General features: G+C 37.2%; 1 protein-coding gene and 1 pseudogene across 4 annotated transcripts in view; both read right to left on the bottom strand.

Annotated features, from left to right (window-relative positions):
- Positions 1-22057, bottom strand: part of UGGT1 (UDP-glucose glycoprotein glucosyltransferase 1) — a 161551-nt gene that overhangs the window by 115766 nt on the left and 23728 nt on the right. For all 4 annotated transcript variants that reach the window (XM_054575077.1, XM_054575075.1, XM_054575074.1 and 1 more), the window contains 5 exons: positions 15751-15863; positions 13540-13714; positions 10515-10611; positions 9521-9599; positions 6803-6903 (listed from right to left, as the gene is read on the bottom strand). In XM_054575077.1, coding sequence (XP_054431052.1) covers positions 6803-6903; positions 9521-9599; positions 10515-10611; positions 13540-13714; positions 15751-15863 — 565 coding nt within the window. The remainder of the gene's footprint in view (positions 1-6802; positions 6904-9520; positions 9600-10514; positions 10612-13539; positions 13715-15750; positions 15864-22057) is intronic.
- Positions 17070-18137, bottom strand: LOC129071764 (casein kinase I-like; annotated as a pseudogene).

Raw genomic sequence — 22057 nt, 5'->3', positions numbered from 1 at the left:
TCTCCATTTCAGGGATTCTTGTTCCTGTTCTAGAAGCTTGCTTAGTTTGTTTTTGTTTCTGTATTTCTTAGGTTCATTATACTGTTCATAGCTTTGATCTTCTTCTTCTTAGATAAGTCCTTTTAACATTTCATATATTAAGGGCTTGGTGATGATGATCTCCTTTATCTTTACCTCAACTAGGAAGCACTTTATCTGCCCTTCCATTCTAAATGATAGCTTTGCTGGATAGAGTGATCTTGGATGTAGGTCCTTGCCTTTCATGACTTTGAAAAGTTCTTGCCAGCCCCTTCTTGCCTGCAAGGTTTCTTTTGAGAAATCAGCTGATAGTCTTATGGGAACTCCTTTGTAGGTAACTGTCTCCTTTTCTCTTGCTGCTTTTAAGATTCTGCCCTTACCTTTAATCTTGGGTAATGTAACTATGATGTGCCTTGGTATGTGCTTCCTTGGGTACAAGTTCTTTGGGACTCTCAGAGCTTCCTGGATCTCCTGGAAGTCTATTTCCTTGGCCAGATTGGGGAAGTTCTCCTTCCTTATTTTTTCAAACAAGTTTTCAATTTCTTGCTCTTCCTCTTCTCCTTCTGGCACCCCTATGATTCTAATGTTGGATCATTTAAAGTTGTCCCGGGGTTCCTCAGCCTCTCATTTTTTTTTGAATTCTTGTTTCTTCATTCAGTTCTGGTTGAATGTTTATGTCTTCCTTCTGCTCTAAATCATTGATTTGAGTCTTGGTTTCCTTCCCTTCACTGCTGGTTCCCTGTATATTTTCCTTTATTTCACTTTGCATAGCCTTCGCTTTTTCCTCTATTTTGCAACCGTACTCAACCATTTCTGTGAGAATCCTGATTACCAGTGTTTTGAACTGTGCATCTGAGAGGTTGGCTCTCTGTTCATCACTTAGTTCTATTTCTGGAGCTTTGATCTATTCTTTCATTTGGCCCTATTTCTTTGTCTCAGTGCTCCTGTTACCATGGAACGGGGAGAGCCTTAGGTGTTTGCCAGGGTAGGACAACCCAGGTCGTTGAGTTGTGATGCTCTGTGTGGGGGAGGGGTCAGAGAGAGAAGACTGCTGCTTGCTTGGCTCTTCGCTAGCTTTCAGTCTCTTTCCCCACTACCCGCAAGCAAATTGGGCCCTTCCAGTTCTGATTCCCAGGTGGGTGGGTTTGTGTACATTCTGGGACCTCGTGGGTCTCTCCAGCAGACTCTCCTTTGAGGCTGAGAGCTTCTCCCACCACCACCACCCTCACAGGTTCTCACAGCCAGAGGTTTTGAGGCTTCTTTTTCCCACACTGGAACCCTGGGTTGTGCAGTGTGTTTTGCTCCCCAGCTGTTCCTTCCAGTTTATCCACACCCAAAAGTGGGACCACCCAGTCCACCAGCTGCCACCTCACCAGCCCATTCCTCCAGCCGCTGCCTTGCCACACATCCTCTGCCCCGACTGCCCGTCTCCACCCCTCCTACCAGTCCAGATGAATGTTTCTTCTTTAATTCCTTGGCTGTCAGACTCCCATACAGTTCTATTTTCTAGCAGTTCTGTTTGTTTATTGTTTTTAAATTTGCTGTTCTCCCTCTTTTGGTTGTGCAAGGAGGTAAAGAGTATCTACCTATTCCTCCATCATGGCCAGAAGTCATTCCAAAGTTTTTTTTAATCTACTCCTTTAGAGATGGGCACTTCAGCTGTCTCTAGCACTTGGCTGCTGTAAACAGTGCTGCTATGAACATTGCAGTATGTAATTCTTTGGAATTGGCAATTCAAGATTCTTAGAGTATAATCCCAGCAGTGGGATTGCTGGGTCAAAAGTCAGTCCCATATTTAATTTTTTGAGCAAACTTCATACTATTTTCCATTGTCGCTGTTCCAGTCCATTCCCACCAACAGTGCATTACGGTTCCCTTTCCTCCACATCCTCAACAGCATTTGCTGTTTGATTTATTAATGACAGCATTTTTGGCAGGTGTGAAATGATACCCCATTGTGATTTTAATTTGCATCTGTCTGATGGCTAGTGATGTTGAGCATTTTTTCACATGTCTATGGGCCACCTGTATGTCCTCCTTATATAAGTGTCTATTCAGGTCCTTTGCCCATTTTTTCAATTGGATTATTTGTCCTGGTGTTGAGTCATATGAATTCTCTACATATTCTGGAGATTAAACCCCTGTCAATGTATCATTGGCAGATATGTCCATACAGTCAGTTCCCTTTTCATTTCGATAATGGTTTATCTAGCCATGCAAAAGCTTTTTAATTTGATATAGAATCATTTATTTGTTTATTCTTTTAATTCCCTTGCCCTAGGATATACGTCGGCTAAAATACTGCTATGTGAGATATCTTAAATTATACTATGTTTTTCACTAGGATTTTTATGAACCTTCAATTTATATTTAAGTCTTTTATCCATTTTGAGTTCATTCTGGTGTGTCGTATAAGTTGGTGTATAGTTTCATGTTTTTGCATGTACCAGTCCAGTTCTCCCTACACCACTTATTGAAGAGACTGTCTTTATTCCATTGTATGCTCATGCATCCTTTGTCAAATATTAATTGACCATAGAGACATGGGTTTATTTCTGAGCTCTCCTTTCCATTGAGCTGTGTCTGTTTTTATGCCTGTACCAGACTGTTTCAATTACAGTGGCCTTGTAGTATAGTTTCATATCAGGAGTTGTGACCCCTCCAACATTGTTCTTTTTTGTCAGTATTGCTGAAGCTGTATGGAGCCTTTTTTGGTTCTATATAAATTTTTGGAATATTTATTCTAGACCTGTGAAATATGCCATTGGTATTTTATTAGGAATTGCATTGAATCTATAGATTGCTTTGGGTAGTAAGCAGATTTTAATGATGTTAATTCTTCCAATCCATGAATGGTCTGTGCTTCCATTTATTAGTATCTTCAATTTCTTTATTCAGTATTCTAGTTTTTAGAGTACAGGTCTTTTAACACCTTGGTTAAATTTATCGCTGGGTACTCTCTTATTGTTGTTGCTATAGATTTTTTCCTTTCTTTTTCTTATAGTTCATTGTTGGTGTACAAAAATGCCATTGACTACTGAATATTGACTTTTTATCCCAGAACTTTGCCAAATTCGCTTACTAGCTCGAGTAGTTTTTTGGTGAAGCTAATAGGGTTTTCTATGTATACTATCATGTTGTCTGCAAATAATGAGTTTTACTTCCTCCTTTCCAATTTGGATGCTTTTTATTTCTTTTTCCTGTCTGATCACTGTAGCCAGGACTTCCAGTACTATGTTGAATACGAATGGGGAAAGTGGACACCCTTGTCTTGTTTCTGATCTTAAGGGAAATGCTTTTAGTTTTTGCCCGAGTGTTGCTGGCAGTAGGTTTTTCATTTATGGCCTTTATCATGTTGAGGTATTCTCTCTCTATTCCCACTTTGCTGAGAGTTATCATCATAAATGGGTGCTGGATTTTATCAAATGCTTTCTCTGCATCTATAGATATGATCATGTAATTTTTTTTGTCTTTCATTTGTTTATGTATCACATTTATTGATTTGCAAATATTGTACCATATACACATCCCTGAGACAAATCACACGAGATTATAGTGTATGACCTTTTTAAGGTATTGCTGGATCCATTTTGCTAGTGTTTTGTTGAGGATTTTAGCAACAATATTCATCAGGTTTTGCAATTAGGATAATACTGGCCTCATAAAAATAGTTTGGGAGTCTTTCCTCTTCTTGAATTTTTTGGAGTATTTTAAGAAGGATAGGTGTTTTTTCTTCTTTGAATGTTTGGTAAATTTCACCTGTGCTGGGAGTTTGATTACTGCTTCAATTTCACTAATTGTTATCAGTCTATTCAGGTTTTCTGCTTCCTGACTCTGTTTGGAAGACTGCATGTTTCTAGAAATTTCTGCATTTCACCTGGGTTATCCAATTTCTTGGCATATAGTTGTTCTTTATAATTTCTTACAATCCTTTGTATTTCTGTGCTATAAACTGTTACTTCTCTTTCATTTCTGATTTTATTTATTTGGGTTCTCTCTTATTTTTCTTGTTGAGTCTGGTAAGGGTTTGTCAATTTTGTTTATCTTTTCAGAAAACTAGCTCCTGGGTTCACTGATCTTTGGATTGTTTTTTTAGTCTCTATGTCATTTAATTCTCCTCTGATCTTGGTAATTTCCTTCCTTCTACTTACTCTGGGCTTTGCTGCTTGCATTTCCTCTAGTTCTTTTAGATGTACAGTTCATTTTGACTGGGATCTATGTGCCTCCTGAATCTGCATGACTCTCTCCCTCACCAAATTACAGATAAATTCCTGTTATTTCTTTAAACAGGTTTTATATCCCTTGTTCCCTTTCTTCTCCCTCTGGTGTCCTCATGATGCGATATTGTTGTTTCATGTCCCGATGCTTCCTTAAACTATCCTCATTCTTCTTGAGTCTTTTGTCATTTTGTTGCTCTGACTGGGTGTTGTTTTTCTACTATGTCTCCCAACTTGCATATTCGATACTCTGCTTCATCTAGCCTTCTTTTAATTCCTTCTAGTGTATTTTTATTTCAGATATTGCATTCTTCATTTCCAACTGGTTCTTATTCAAGGTTTCTATGTCCTTTTGCATGCGAGTGTAGTTCCTCCTAAGTTCCATGTAGTTCTAAGTTCCTTAAGAATCCTCATAACCATCACTTTGAACTGTATGTTTCATAAATTCCTTGCCTCAATTTTACTTAGGTCTTTTTGAAAGTTCCTCCTTTCCTTTGGTAGGTTGTTTTTTTTTTTTCTTTGTCTCCACATTTTAGTTGTCCGTTTTTGTTTGTTTCTGCGTATTAGACTGATCTGCTTTGACTTTCTGTCTTGTGAGTGGCCTTATGTGTTAAGAGTCCCAGTGTTGGGACCCAGTGCTGCAGACTCCTTGATCTCCTGATCTGGATGCTCAAGGAATGTCCTTTGTGTGGTTATGTGGACCTCCTCTTGTATTTGGATCCTGTTTGTTATTGACACGTTCATTGATTGGGAACTCCCTTCCACTGGCTCACTAAGGGGCTCAAGCCATACCATGTCTTATATGCTGTTGTATAGCTGCTGGCAGAGCAAAGCAAAACAGCACAAAAACACCACCAGAACAAGCATCCCCCGCACCCAACCGTAACAGCAATCAGTGACGAGAGAGCAAAGAATAATAAAAGTGGAAAGAGAAGTAGAATAGTACATAAAGGGGAAAAGGAAAAGGAATATGAGAAGACCAAAGGAAAGAAAAGTAATTATGAGAGGAGAAAGGGGAAGAGAACTAATACTAGTAACGAACTGAAAGAGGAAAACAGGGAAAAGAAACAGAGAAAGTAACATAAATCATAAAAGGAGAGAGGAAGGGAACAATGGAGTAATCAAAGATAGTAAAATAGGAGATATGAAAGAAAAAATAGAGCAGGAAAAATAAAAGAAAAAATAAATAAATAAATAATAGGGCTATGAAAAGGAAAAAGTAAAAAAAGAAAAATAAAGAAAGCGGATTGGTCTCAGCAGAGTTTGGTCCTTGTCTGCTGGTTTCTCCCTTTGGATGCCAATCTGATATTTGAGTGTAGTGTGAAGCCAATGTTAGGTACTTCCCACATACGGCCCTTGGCAGTCTTTTAAAAGCTACAAGACATTTGTATTTTGTGGCCGATTCTTCCAGGCTTGGCTGTTCCCAGGGTGGGCCAAGCTGCTCTACAAAGCTGGCTTTTATCAGAACTGGGTCCTGGGGTATGTCAGTAAATGTTCCAAGTCACCTCAGGATTCACCTCAGCCTTGAGCTTCTAGGTGTTGGCTGGATCCACAGTTGGGGCACACAGAGGAGGCAACTGATCAATGTTTCTCACACCAATGTCTCTCACACTGCCAATTCTCTCTCCCCCTCTCTCTCTCTGTCTCACAAACCCACAAATCAACAGAATATATCTTGTATGCCTCATTTTCTTTCAAGTCTCATACCATCCTGAGGGGATGAGGGAAGGGAGGCAAGAGTCCAGCAGCAAAACTATTAACACGGGATGATGGTGCAGCTCCTGCACCACTCCATATGAGTTTCAGCCTCAGGCTCCTACCACTGGGCTCCCAGGAAGGCCTCTGCAGCCAGTGCCACTCAGGCCTCTCCTCCCCAGCACTCCTGGCTCCATAGCTGTCCTGCAGCCTTCTCAGTCAGACTCTGTCCTGCTTTTGGCTCCAGCAGCGCCCAGGGTCAGGGAGGCAACAGCCCCCTCTCCACCAAATACTGCAGGTTCCATAACCTGGCTCCCAGGAGTGGGCTGTGTGGCCTGTCTTAGCACAAAAGGGCACGGTGGCAAGGCTGGTCACCAAGGCACTGCTGCTCTTTTGACTTCTCCCTGAGGATTTTGTAAATTTCACTAAATGGTGCGCCCTCCAAACCTGCTGCACTCAGGACCACTGGCCAGGCAGCGGTGGTGGCAGCTCCTCTAGGAGAGCCCAGGCCACCTGCCCCGAGTGCTCACACAGATGGACAGACACTTGCACACTCACATACATGCACACTCACTCACACATGCTCACACACTCAAATGGTTTTTCAAGTTGACTGCTCTGCAGTTTAGCTGCAAGACCAGTCCAGGGCTGGGAACAAGTGGACAGAGCTTACAGCTACTCTGCACCCATCTTGGATCCCCAGGACTTTCTTTTCTGATTAATCTTAATTAGTCACACTATCTTTATAATCTGTGATAACCTTAGAATCATGCAAATCAATACAATTACATTCAAATTCTACCTTTTTATAATACCACAAAATTTAGTCAAAAAGTAGGCCAGTGATTACTCTACATTTTTATTTTTATTACCTTGCAATTGCCAGACTTTTAAAGGTGCCATCTCATTGGTACTCTCCACAAGATGCTTTCTAAGTTCTTTCAATTGTCCCTTCAGGTCTGGATGCAGGTCTCTGAAAGAAGCATAAAATCAGTACTTTTCATGTGTCTTTTATTTCTCAAAGCCACTCAGAAGTTGGCTCCAATTTTATCTTCATGATTTTCCTGGCTTAATATTAGGAAACTCCTACAATATAGGAAAAAATTAAAGTATTATTATTTTTCTTAAAAAGTAAGTTGATACAGAAAAGTATAAGTTAATTTAAAAACCCTAAGATTGACAAATGAAATCATAAAACAGTACAACAGTGATTCTCTAGGTTATAGGAGGGAGAGGACTGGAAGTGGGAGTAGGGAACAAAAGGGACCTCTTTTCTACCTGTAGTGTTTCACTCACCATGTTTCTTTCTTTCTCTTGTTCTTTCTTTCTTTCTTTAAGTAAATGTACACACAGGTTGGGGAAAAAACTTCATAAAACGTTCTTTGGTACAGAAAAGCAAGTATGATAGCAACAATCAATTTTGGGTGGTAAGTACAGTACATGGGTATATGAGGGGGGACCCAAAAAAACCTAGAATTTATTTTTTATAAAATATCGTGCATTTATTCTTACATGTTTAAACTGGAGTCACCTTCAAAGTACTCTCCTTTTGATGCAATACACCTATCAAGACATTTTTTCCACTGTTTAAAATAGTTTTTATATTTGTCAATTTTGGTGCCTTTTAGTGCTTCTGCCATTTTTTGTTCCACCTCTTCCACATCAGTAAAACATTTCCCTCTGAGGACTTTTTTCATCCAGGTAAACAAAAAAAAAAAGTCACTCAGGGCAAGATTGGGTGAATAGGGAGGGTGGGGCACAGGGGTCATGACTTTTTTGGTCTCAAACTAATGAATACTCAGCACAGTGGGGTAGGTGCACTCCTAAATCACCCATCATAAAATGGGCAAATGCACTGAGTCTTAAAAAAAAAATTCACTAAAGCCAAATGCAGCCTCTCACAACAACGCCAGCTGGTACACTGATACAGAGGGGTTCCTAGAACACGTGGCTAGCAGGGGAAGTTTGTACTACAAGAGGCCCACCTCAAGAAGATAATTCCTGTTTTTCAGGGGTCCCTCCTCATATTATTTTCCAAACTTTTCTGAATATTTGTAACTTCTTAAAATAAAATTGGCTCTATATCACTACTGGTTCTCAAACGAATTTCTTTCCATTGCATACTCCTAAATCTTTTGTTTACATGAATACAATTCAAGCTAACCAAGATTATTGGCTTTTGTTTAGTTTCATCTTGAAATACAGTACAGTCTATTTAAAGCTAGTAAAACAGAAGTTATAAGAAGCAGAGACATATCATTTAGACAGACAGATGGCTAAGAGAATTATGCTACCCTTTGAAATGCTAGAATCTCAAATTTCTTTTTGTATATTTTTAATTTTTCAACCACAATTTACATTCAATACCATTCTGTACCAGTTTCAGGTGTGCAGCATCAAAATTTCTTAAATACAACATGCAGAAAGTAAAACATTTACTCAGTTCTTTACCATCCAAAAAATCCGCTTCCCATTAGTCACTACAAGCTCTTCTTCATGATAAAAATGTCAGAAAATAGTCCAATTACTTCAGGTAGCTAAATAACTACTCCAAATGTCCAAAAAGAAAAAATATCTTCAATATCCTTGTGCTATAAATACAAAGAATCATAATGCTATCCAAATATCAAACTTAAACACATGAATATTTAAAGGAATTCTGGAAACCTGCAGCCAACCAAAAAAAAAAAAAAAAAAAAATGGACTCTGACTGCATACATCTGAGGCCAAAACTGATATTAAACAAAAATGTACATATATGAACAGGATGAACACAACATGCCCACAGTAATTTAACATGAACTAAGTCATCTTTGCTAAATGTTAGTCTGGTTAGGGTATTTCACTCAGCCAAATGTTAAAGCCAGTATATGAAACTGAGACTACACATATTATTTCTACATGATTCGTTCCTTTAAAAAAAAAGCACACTGTAGACATCCTAATTAAGACTTTCAGATACAGCAGAATTCAGGGCTTTGAACAATTATCAAGTCATATCAGAAGTAACCGCAACTTTTAGAAGAAGAACTAAGAAGACTTTTCAACTGTAAAATCCTATGATACTTCTGTGAAATAGTTATGAAATTTTCTTTAAAACAGAACTATTTTCTATCCTCTTTCATATAGAGCAAATACAAATAAAATGTATAAAGCCTACTACACATTCTGCTACATCTCTTTTGACTTTTTTTCAGACTATGTTTAGCATGAGTAAATAACTATGACTTCTCTAACATAAAATATATTTGATTTTCTCAGGAAAACAATGACTGAAACAGTTAGATTTCTCCTATTATGTGAATCAAAAAAATAGCTTGTGTATTTTATGCCATCAATCTCGAAGCCCAAAAAAGAAAATCAATTTAAGCCATAAGCAGGCTGTCACAGTATCATTTAACATGTGCTCAGAATGACTGGAGATCATAAACTTTCTTTCCTATAATTAACTGGTCATCTCTTCATCAAATAACCCATATGAAATACTGCTGGGAGCTCTGTAACTCAGCAATGAAAAAGATGTTTATAATGTGAGAGAGACTGGAGATTTAAATAGAGTAAGACAATTTCCCAAAAGTATATATACATACCTTAATTTTCTAAAGAGAAATCCTTGAACTTCATCAATAGGATCATTTTCACCAATCACTGTCGTGTTTACTTCAGTTCCTATAAATGCACAACAAATACATGTCTAGTCATCCACATTAGAAATAAAAACACTACTAACTTGATTAAAAAATTGGAAACCCCTCAAATTATGATACCATTTAAAATGCTGAATACCTAATTTTGTAATGGTAATCAACAGAGAGAATAAATGTGTTTATAATATATCTTATGTCCCTGAATAAAGAATATATTTTTCCCCTTATGCTTTGGAAAATAACATTAAAAGTTTCAAAATTAATACCTTTAAAATAATCAACAAATTTTTCAATATCAAAATTCTAAAGAATATGTAACCAGACAACTTAATCTTAGATAGAATTACTGATAACAGAAAATGAGTTACTACACTATCTTCCATGTACCCAAACCAATCCTTTTATCATTAAAATGAGCTCAAAAGAAATAAAAAAGACTGTATAGAAAACATGTGGTTGAAATGACAAATTCAAAACCCTAGAGTATGATAACAAGTATTCATAGTAAACTGTTCCAAGTACAGAAAATAATAAAAAACATTAAATTGTTCATTAATTATAGGATAGTTTATGATTTCATGTTGGGCCACATATTAATGGCTATTTCTGACTACACATCATCAACAGCAATAGCTACTTGACTTATCAAACATTTTTTGTGCAAAAACCTGCTAATTTCTTTACCTATACATCTTGTTTTCTCTTCAAATACTTTAAAAGGCATATATCATTATCTGTACTTTACACAGAAAAATATTAGGACATTAAACAAAATAGAGAATTTGCTTAATGTCACCCAACTCAGATGTAACAGAACATGGATTCAAACACAAGTTCAACATATTCCTCAATCTATTCTTTTTATTAAAGAAACAACTTCCCCTGTAACTCATATTTTTAAAACAAGAAAACACTTTGGTCTAATTTACAAATTCACCTTTCACCTGAGTATCATCCTTGGCCTTGTACTCAGTGCTCTTAATGGCCAGTTCCACACCATAGCCAGAGAGATAAACAGGCTCTTTTCTGAGATTCTGTAGGCAGAACAAGTATACAACCATTACTACAGAGCTCTTTACAAGTCACATTATACAGAACATGACTACATTCAGGTTGAGTATTCATCACCTAGGATTTTTTTAAGTGTTTTTTTAATTGTTCTATTACAATTGTCCAAATTTCCCCCCACTGCTCTCCCCTGCTCTGCCCACACCCACTCCCATACTCAATACTTACCCTCTTGTCCATGCCCATGGATCATTTATACTTGTTCTTTAAGTAGACCCTTCCCCATTTATCTTTTTTTAGTTTTGTTGTTGTTCAAGTACACTTGTCCCCATTTTCCTATTACTCTCCCCGATCCTACCCACCCTCATCTCCCACATTCAATCCTCCCCCCGCTGTTCTCTTTGTCCATGACTCCTCTATACATGGTCATTGACCACCTTTATCCTTCTTTCCCCATTATCCCCCTCCCCCGCACCCCCTCCCATCTGGTCACTGTCAGTTTGTTCTTTATTTCAATGTCTCTGGTTCTATTTTGCTTGCTTGCTTCTTTTGTTGATTATCCACTTAAAGTAAGAGATCATATGGTGTTTGTCTTTCACTACCCGGCTTATTTCACTTAGGATAATACTCTCCAGTTCCATCCACGCTGTCTTGAAGGGTAGGAGATCCTTCTTTCTGCTGCATAGTATTCCATTGTGTAAAGGTACCATAGTTTTTTTGAACCACTCATTTACTGATGGGCACGTAGGCTGTTTCCAGCACTTGGCTATTGTAAATTGCACTGCTATGAACATTGGGGTGCACAGGTTCCTTTGAATTGGTGTTTTAGGATTCTTAAGAGTATAATCTCAGCAGCAGAATTGCTGGGTCAAAAGACAAGTTCCATATTTAGTTTTTTGAGAAAATTCCAAACTGTTTTCCACAGTGGCTGCACCAGTCTGCATTCCCACCAACAGTGTACTAGGGTTCCCTTTTCTCCACAGCCTCCCCAGCACTTGTCATTTGTTTTTCTTATGATGCCATTCTGACTGGTGTAAAATGGTATCTCATTGTGGTTTTAATTTGCATCTCTCTGATGGCTAGTGATGCTGAGCATCCTTTCATATGTCTCTGGGCCCTCTGTACGTCCTCCTTGGAGGAGTGTCTGTTCAGGTCCTTTTCCCATTTTTTAATTGGATTATTTGTCTTCTGGGTGGGGAGTCCTGTAAGTTCCTTATATATTTTGGAGATCAAACATTTGTCTGAGGTATCATTGGCAAATATATTTTCCCATTCAATTGTTTCCTTTTTTTCATTTTGCTGATGTTTCCTTTAGCTGTGAAAAAGCTTTTTAATTTGATGAAGTCTCATTTGTTTATTTTTTGCTTTCTGTCCCTTGCTCTAAGGGACATATTGGTGAAAATACTGGTGCGTGAGGACTTAAATATAAGCCCTAACACCATAAAAGTCCTAGAGGAGAACATAGGCAGGAAAATTTCAGATATACCATGCCACAGTATTTTCCCGTCTTTTCTCTCTTATCCTCTTCCCTCCTCCCCTCTGCTCTTCGTCAATTTGTTCCTTGTTGCCATGCCTCTGGTTCCATTTCACTAATTTGTTTGTTTTGTTCATTAGGTTCCTGTTGTATGTGAGATCATATGGTTATTTGTCTTTTACCACCTGGCTTATTTCACTTAGTAAATACTCTCCAGTTCCATCCATGCTGTTGCAAATGGTAGGAGTTCCTTCTTTCCTTCTGCTGCACAGTACTCCATTGGTTTTTTACTTCAGATAATGTATTCTTCATTTCTTCGCGGTTCTTGTTTATAGATTCTATTTCCTTTCTCATGATGTTGTAGTTTCCATTCAGGCCCTTGTAGTTGTCCCTGAGTTCCCTGCACATCCCTATCACCACTTTTCTGAATTCTATGTCTGATAGATTACTTGCCTCTATTTCATTTAGCTCTTTCCCTGGTGATTCTTCCATTCCTTTCAGTTGGGGATTCTTTCTTAATTTCCCCATTTTGGGTGACTTTGTTTGCTTCTGCATCTCAGGGCACTCTGCTTTGCCTGCTTGTCTTCATGGAGTGGACTTCTGTGGTAGGAGTTCTGTGGGACTCAGTGGTGCAGTCTCTTCGATGTCCTTGTCTGGGTGCTGTACGGTTGTCCTTTCTTCCATTTGTGTGGGCTGTCTTGTTGTACTTGGGCTTTATTTGTTGGTGGCTTCTTTGTTGGTGGGTTCTCCTCTCCAATGGGCTTACTAGTAGTCACAACTCCCACCTTGTCTTGTATGCTGTTGTACAGGTGTTGGTTAACAAAGCAGGATTACCAGACAACCAAATCTATGCCATCAAAAAGAAGCCCCCAACCATATCAGCAATCTCAACTGCAATTGAGTAAAGATTAATAAAGGTGAAGAGAGATTACAAATATTATAAGATATGACAAAGGGAATATGAGATGATAAAACAAGGGGAAAATGTCACTGAGTGGGACGAGGAAAGAGAATTAAAAGTAGGGATAAAATTGATGTGAAGAAAGAGAGAGAACATAATTTAAAACGTAAGAAAAACATAGAAGGGTGATAGGAACAATGGGGTAAGAAGGGAAGATTATACTATGAGCTTTGAAGTAAAATTAAAAAGGGCCAACAGGAGCAAAATTACAGAAAAACCACAGGAGGATCGACAGCAATGATAGCTTAAATCTGGGCCAAATTAAATATAATTTACATGGTCCATTTTGAAATAAGATGTAACCTTTATTAAACTATTTTTCAAGCATAATTGTTATATATTTCTTCAGAAATTCAAGTAAAGCACCCACTATGTGCAAATAACATTTGATGAAAAAGTACTTCACTTCTCAAGAAACTAGTTCAAATAATTTTACAGAAGGGGAAATTATTAGCTTATGTGGTATAAGCATACTGAGCAAAATAATATTTAAAAGTTATAAAAGAAGTCAATACTTACAGATATATAATGTCTGAATATGTAATTGATTTTGCCTGCATTGCTTTTTGATATAAGCTGGCGGTGGAAATTATAAAATGCCTCATAACCAATCTCAGAGTAGAAAATCACCACTGGACTCTCAGGATTAGATGAGGGGTATCTGTGATCGCCTTTAAACAATAAGGGTTTGGGTCTGTAAATAAATGCAGATTTTAATTAATAACTGTTACCAACTCCAAGAGAAGGGGGAAAGCCAGAAAAATACATACATATCCAGATTTCATAGTACTAAAACTGTAATAAATTATCCTACCATGTAGAATATAATTACCCTTTTATCTGAAAACATGAGTACAAACAATGCAAAAAAGCAGAGGAATACTTCAAGTATATAACTTGTCACTGCAGCATCTATCATCTTTATTATCTTCCTATTAATAAATATTTGTTTTCCTCATAAATTTTAAAACTTCCCCCCAAAACACTTCTCTAAGAACAGCACCAAGATAATAGATTTTACTGCATAGACTTTATGACCCACCAATCTCTCTTAATGAGTTACACTTCCATGTACTAAAAAATGGCTCTAGTAAAAACAAAACCTACCTGTATAAATTTATAACCTCAGGAAAAAAGTCTAAAAGGATATAAGCCAAACCAGTGAAAACTTATCACCTCTCAGATGAGGATACATTGTCACTCTTTTATTTACAAAGTCTGCATTATTGTTGTAACAAATTAAACAATTTTTTAAAAATTGTTTACTATGTAAACAATTGTTTTAAAAATTGTTTACTATGTAAACAATTGTTTTAAAAATTGTTTACATAGTAAAATTGACAGCAGTCAACTCTGCTGTCCCCAAAGGAGTACTTTATCACACAGCTACCTCAATCCTGACATGGCTAGAATGCACTGGGTATTTTGGTTATCACCTCGAGTAAGAAGCAATCATGTCTTTTTGGGGGCAGAGAACACGTGCTGGGCAGATAACCTAACTAAAGAACTACCCGCACTGAAAACACCCTTAGCACTTCTGATACAGCAGAGCAACACCACCGAGAAAGATCAGTTATCTTATTTATAAGGCCAGTAGAGGGAGTACAAAGGGTAATGCCCTTGCCAGACAGCATGAGGTACCATTATATCGGATTGGCCAAAAAGTCTGTATCATTTTTTTCTGCAAAATAAAAGACACATTTTTCATTTTCACCAATAACTTTATTGATTTGGATATTTTGAGTATGTCGGCTTACTCCAACATGGTAGAACATTGATTGCTCTCAGTTAATATCTCGACTTGATCATTATCAACTTCAACTGATCTACCTGATGGTGGAGCATCATCCAGCAAGAAATCTCCAGCACGAAACTTTGCAAACCACTTTTAACACATTCCATCAGTCACAGCACCTTCTCCATATACTGTACAAATCTTTTTTGTTTTTGCATTTCAGTTACATTTTTACCTTTCTTAAAATAATAAAGCATAACATGCCAAAATGTTGCATATTTTTCTATCTTCAGTATTAAAATAGCTCACAAAAATTCACTAATTTTGATAAGATTTTTTTAATGCATGCTGATCTGACAGCTGTCACAATACAATCTAACAAAACTGTTTCAAATGAAGTTGAAGACAACTAAGTACTACTAGAGCCCTCTTACAGAAAAAAACAAACAAACTTTTTGGCCAAGCCAGTATTTATCCACCATAGTAAACTGACTTTTAAGCAAAATGCCAGCCCATTAATTGCCAATTTAATATTCAAATTAACCTTGTAATTATCCTTTAAATAGTTTTCTTTGTCTGAAACTAACACTATCCTGAGAAACCACTATCATTAATATAATTACTTCATGCATTGGCTTTAATACACAGAGTATTCTTTACTCAACTGATGACAAAGTCTACGTTATTTCTCAGATCATTACCAAATAGTAACAGTATTTTGCAGTCATTACTAAATAGTAACAGTATTAGGTACTCTTATTATGTCCATTTTAAAATGAGATGAGAAAAGAAAGGTTAAGTAATCTGCCTAAGTTCACAAGACATTTTAGGCAATGGAGCTGGAATTCAAATCTAGTCAGTCTGGTTCCAGAATCCATACTCTAGACCACTATACCTACAGACTACAAAACCCATTAAAAAATTAGAAAGTAGACTTCATTTAGAAGAAAGCACAATGAATGTATGATATTTACAGAGAGAAACACACAGTCTACCTCTCAGGTGCTGTTAGCAGAAGAGTCTCAAGGGTATCAAAATCACAGGTCTTCCTTCCATGCACTGAAAAAAATGAATTACATCCTTCTGGTGGAGGTTCATCGGCAGCTATCTGTCATTTAGGACAAGATTTTTTAAAAACAATTTCTAACTATAAACAAGATAAAGACATGAACCTTCTAAGCAGGTAATAAAATGATAACAACATCAGTAAAAACAAAAATTAACATCTACTGAACACCCATTATGTGACAGGAAGTAGGAGCTTTCCTTGGACAATTTCATTTAGCTCCTCCCAATATCACTCTATGAGGAAGGTGTTACTATCACCAAAACAGAGCATTAAAATTCTATCTTAGAAGATATCAAAGGACATGTACTTTGTAGAAAACAAAGCTTACAAATGTCAATTTTAAGTGCCAAAGTATAAGGACGCAGGCCCAATTCAATATAATATGCGAAGTAAGTATAAGATGAAATTAATATGAAGTGTTTACATTTATCTAAGCAATATATATATACTTTCGGTTTTAAGATATTAACTAAATTTCTGTGAAAAATATGCTTTTTTTATTCCAAGAACATTACAAAGCTAATGCAGAGTCCTAAGGATAATCTAGTAGTCACTACAAGTTTTTCATAAGATTCTATTTATCTTTGTTTTAGAGAGGGGGGAAGAAAGGGAGAAAAACTGCGATGTGTGAGAGAACCATCATCAATTAGTTGCCTATTACATGCCTCCAACCGGGGACATGGCCCACAAGCCAGGCAGGTGCCTGGACTGCGAATTGACCTGGCAACCTTTGATTTGCAGGACAACATCTAATCCATTGAGCTACACTAGCCAGGGCTTAGGTCTTCACTTCAAATACTGTTATTTCTAGCATAGGTTAGTAGGCAGAGCCTTTCATATGTTCAAACACTGAAAACTTTGGTTGTTACCAAATCAGCTGGCTTGCAAACAAGAAATCAACAATTTTAAGAAAGTTTTAAGTGAACAACTTACACCCCTCACCCCAGAGATGAATAAACCCTAAGAATGTGTAAGCATTTACAACCATCACAACTGTGGCTGAATACTGTTCATGCCATCCTTCTGAAATGAGATCTCAAAGCAGTATAGCTCAAAGTAAAAGATTTTAACAAAAAATTGGCATATACACAGTTTCTCCACCAATCTGTGCGTCGGCCATTTAGTTAACTTTTCCACTTGCAAAAATACAAGAGAAAATTGGACACCATGTTTCATTATCTGTTAAAAATATTCACAGTTACAGCAAGCTATAGCTCAAGAAAGAGAATGATCAATGCTGCCCAGAGCTAGTTTATACCAAAATGAAGTTCTTTACACCAAGTAAATGGTTGTCCACAACCACTGGCTAGTGTACATATGAACTAAAATTCCTTGATTTAGGGAGAAACAAATGCTGCTCTGCACTGCTTCTTCTGTTTCTCCATTCATGCTTACAAACCTTTGGGGGTTTGCGCCTGCTGACCCTGCCCACTTGAAGCTGCCTGCTATGCTGCCTTCTGTTTTAACATTGTCCAATCAAATGTGTAGCCATATTGGTGGTTCAGGGTCCCGAAAAGAACAGCTGCCTCAGAGACACGTAACCTGGGGCTTTTGAAAGCACAGCCCACAACAATAGTTTAAGTTCATAGCAAATTCTTCAAGAAACCCCTTACATAAAACTTCAACAGTAGCAGACATCTTTTCACTAATTATTTTCATACTTTTGTTTCCTGTTGCAGCCTTTATCCTTGCCATGGCAGAGACTAAATACATCAAAACATAACTTAGTGACTCCATGTCATTTCGCAACACTGTTCATTACCAAGCTGTGCACTGATGCTAACATTATCGGGCAGTGCCAGTAAGAGTTTTATCTTCTCTGTAATGGTACAGGTTGCCTTGTCCTGTTGTCACTGTACTTTTGGCCAAACCAAAGTCAATAAGCAATAACTTATTACAGTGATGCCCAATACCCATTAAGACATTATCTGATTTAATGTCTCTGTATATAAAATTCTTTGTGTGCACATATTCAATTCTACTAATCATCTGGTCAGTTAATATAGTTTTCACTATGAACCTTCTTGAACAGAAACTGAAGGTCTTCCAGGCTGGGTCCAACAAGATCCATGACTAGCAAGCACAGGAAGAAGTATTCTTTTTCCTGACCATACCCCCATATGTAGGGGGATGCCAAGGCCACCTTGAAGAATCTTACAGAGGCTGGTTTCCTACAACAACTGGGGATGCCTGGCCTTGAAACTCTGGCTTCACAGCCACTTACTCACCACTAGTGATGCTGATCGCCAGATAAATGTCCCCCAAGGAGCCAGACCTGATCTTCCATACCAGTTTATTTTTCATTCCAACCATTAATTATGAAGATGGAGGCTGAGGCCAAAGCCCAACACCTCCAAAGGGAGGAAGGAGGCCTCTGGGCCCATCCTCAGAGCAATGCTGGGAGGAGGGCAGCAGAAATGGAAACTATCGTAGGGCCCAGAATCAACCAAGGGGAGCCTTATCGCACCACTTAATCAGGTTTCTTTATGCCAGACCACAGTTTGTGAGAGGTTCTCCCAGGTTCCAGGCTAAGCCACTTATTTCTGGACAACTTTGCAGGCTAGTAAAGGGTCAGAGAGGGGTAGGGCATCTGCACTACGACACCACTGCACCACTCCAGCCTGGAGGGACCCCTGCCACTCTGCCAACTGGGCCATCTTCTTATTCTGGCTCCAGTCCAATACACCCTTCTTCTCATAGATGATTCCTGAAGGCACAGAAATCTTCTACACTTGCACTGTCTAATATGGTAGCCAACTGAAATATGGCTGATATAGCTTAAGAGCTAAATTTTTTATTTCATTTAATTTTAATTGATTTAAAATTAAGTATCCATATATGGCTAGTGGCCACTATATTGGATAGCACGGTAGAGTCATAAAACCATGTCAGAAATACATAGTCAGAAGACAGATAAAAATGTAACCTACTATTTCAATGTAAGTAAAAATACATTAAGGAAATTATATAAAATGTAAGGAATAACCTAAGTCAAAATTAGACAGAGAAATGAGGTGACAAGCTCAAAAAGTAAAAGAAAAATCATTTTAGAAATGAAGACTAAACCAGAATGAGCACAAAACAAATGTAAGTAATGATTTAGGATAAACAGAACAGGAAAAAAGGAAAAATTTTTAATTAAAAAAAAAGAGATTCAAGAGAAAGTAACAAGTAATGAAGCTACGCAAAGAAAATTCAACATATAGATGATGGCAATTACAAAACAAGGAAACACAACAAATTTAAGTTTTTAAAGAAGCTTTCTGGAAATTTTTAAAAAATGATTTGAAAATCCATAGTAAAAAAGCATACTGTAGCCCTGGCCAGTATGGCTCAGTTGATTGTCATCCTGTACACCAAAAGGTTGCGGGTTCAATTCCAGGTCAGGGCACATGCCTGGGATGCAGGTTTGGTCCTCAATGGGAGATGTACAAAGGGCAACCAACAGATGTTTCTCTCATACATCAGTGATTCTCTCCCTTTCTTTCTCCCTCCCTCCCTTCCTCTCTCTCTAAAATCAATAAGCATGTCCTTGGGTAAGGATTAAAAATAAAATACTGTATATCTAAAAATACTGACCCAGAACAATTACTTGTATACTATATTCCAGTAAAATATGACTTTAAAGAAGAAGAAAAGAAATCCATGGGGCTTCCAGATAAAAAAAGCGACAGACTTTTAAGGGGGAAAAAATTATACTGTCATCTTTCTGCAAAAAAACTTATATACTGAAAGTAAATGAAATAATATGTTTAAGATAGTCAAAAAAGAAAATATGAACCAAGTATTTTATATCGATTATTCTATAAACATGCAAAACCTGAAGAAATATTGTTTCCAAGAGCCCTCCCTGAGGAACCTACCTGTCAGCAGCATCAGAAAAACCAACTGACAAAAGACATTTGGCAAAAGGACTGGTGGTGAGCATTAAAGATATCAATTACTTACAGAACCAAAACTAAATGAAGATTAAAGAAGAGAGTATAATATGAAATGAAGCATCTATGTTCTAGGTAAAATATAGTCAGTTTTTAGAATGCGGGGTTCAAGGATAGGAATCACTAGGTCAAAAGAAAATATTTTTACTATTTTCAGTAAATGTTATTGTGGCAATAATATGACTGTTGTTATTAATGCTACTCATGTATGTAATGTGAATAAAACAAATAAGTACTACTGAGATAGTCTATCATCCCTTTATATTCCTGAAAACTAAGATTCTCAATTGGAAGAGATATACATGTAACAAAGTAGTCCTAAATTTAAGTTGAAAATATCAGTAGGAAGTCATGAAGTATTTCATCTTTACATAGCTTTGTATAGTTAGTCTTTAGATAGAGATATATAGTTATTTCCTATCTCTACCCATTTAAAAGGCCTAAGAACAATTAACAGCCCATTGGCAATGAATATCCCTAAAGCCTAGATGTGCTCTTAATTTACCAGCTCCCACCCCATCCCTTTAATGAGCCTCTTTGAACAGTGATTTTCAACCTTTTACATCTCATGGCAGATATAAACTAATTAGTTAAATTCTGTAGCACACCAAAAAATACAATTTTTGCCAGTCTGACAAAAATAGGTATAATTTTGATCCATTCACACAGGACAGTTATTGCTGGGTTGGCTGTTGTCATTTTTTTATTTGACAATCTAAGGAAAAAGGGTCAGTGCCTTTAACTAAATAGTCATGTATTGCATGTTTTAAAAATTCTTGATGGCAAGGTTGTGGAGAAAAGGGAACCCAAGTACACTCTTGGTGGGAATGCAGACTGGTGCAGCCACTGTGGAAAACAGTTCCAAAGCACCAATTCAAAAGAACCTATGCACCTTAATGTTCATAGCAGCACATTTTACAATAGCCAAGTGCTGGAAGCAACCTAAGTGCCCATCAGTAAATGAGTGGACCGAAAAACTATGGTTCATTTATAAAATGGAATACTATACAGCAGGAAGGAAGGAAGGAAGGAAAAAAAGAAAGAAAGAGGGAGGGAGGGAGGGGCTACTATCCTTCGCAACAGCATGGATAGAACTGGAGAGCATTATGCTAAGCGAAATAAGCCAGGGGGTGAAAGTCAAATACTTTATGATCTCACCTATAAGTGGAACCTAATCAAAAAAACAAACAAGCAAGAAAAATATAACCAGCAACACTGAAAGAAAAAAGAAACCAACAGAATCAAGAGGGAAGGAGGGAGGTGGGTAACAGGGAAAAGAAGGGAAAGGGTTAACTCAAGGAACATGTATAAAGGACCCGTGGACAAAGCCAAAGTGGGGGAGGATTGAGGGTGGGAGGTGGGAATGGGAGATGGGGGTGGGAGGTGAGAGTGGGACAGGGGAAAGTGGTGGAAGGAAAATGGAGACAAATGTATTTGAACAATAAAAAATAAATAAAATAAAATAAAACAGAAAAAGTCACCCAAGTTTGAACTAGAAAGTAGTCATATTAAAAGAATGATCAAAATATGACTGGGCAAGAGCATTGAGAAGATTTTTTTTCTCTAAGAATTTGCCCCATTGTCCTTGTAACAACTGGGAGGATAGAAAATAATGGCAAGGTTAGACTGAGTACCTGTGTACCTTGGGCTCTCTTACTTCAGGAGTACTTGGTTCTACTGGTTTTGAAATTTTTGTCTTTGCTTTATGGCCCACCTAGAGGCTACACAAGTTGGCAGCAATTCTGCTAAGCATGTAGGATATCCCAATAAAGACTTTCCAGACGGCATAAATTTTATTTTCAAAAATAATTCAAGAGAATTCTAAGATTATGATAAATAAATGAAACTGCTACTGGAAAAAAAATAATAATTTGAGTAGCAAGCAAATGAAGTCCATTCCAAAATAGAAAAGATAAGCTTATAGCTTCCAAAAGATGTCATGCTGCTCATTTAAATGCTCTTCTAAATACTTAAAATTTTTCAAGGTACAATATTATATTTTTACATGTAATAAAAAGATACAGAGAAAAATTTGAACTTCTCACACTTAAAAGATCTCCCACATAAGATTTACCATATTACCATTTTAGTTAAATTTCCCTTTAATTTAAATTGGCTTCTTAGAAAGGAAGCATTTGGCCCCAAGTTATCTCAATTAACTGTACATTTGACTTTTACCCTTTTCTTATATTCCTCACATACCAATGATTCAAAGATACCTTTTTAATTTAAGAGGCTGTAGATGTGGCAGTTAACAATTTTTTAGTGTGTTTATGTCTTTTTTTTCTTTTGTTT

This window comes from Pteronotus mesoamericanus, unplaced genomic scaffold, assembly GCF_021234165.1.
Source record: "Pteronotus mesoamericanus isolate MK-2021 breed Mesoamerican mustached bat unplaced genomic scaffold, CSHL_Meso_final contig_27, whole genome shotgun sequence".
Lineage (NCBI taxonomy): Eukaryota > Metazoa > Chordata > Mammalia > Chiroptera > Mormoopidae > Pteronotus > Pteronotus mesoamericanus.
The sequence above is the reverse complement of the archived record's forward strand: the minus strand, read 5'-3'. Positions and strand labels throughout refer to the sequence as shown.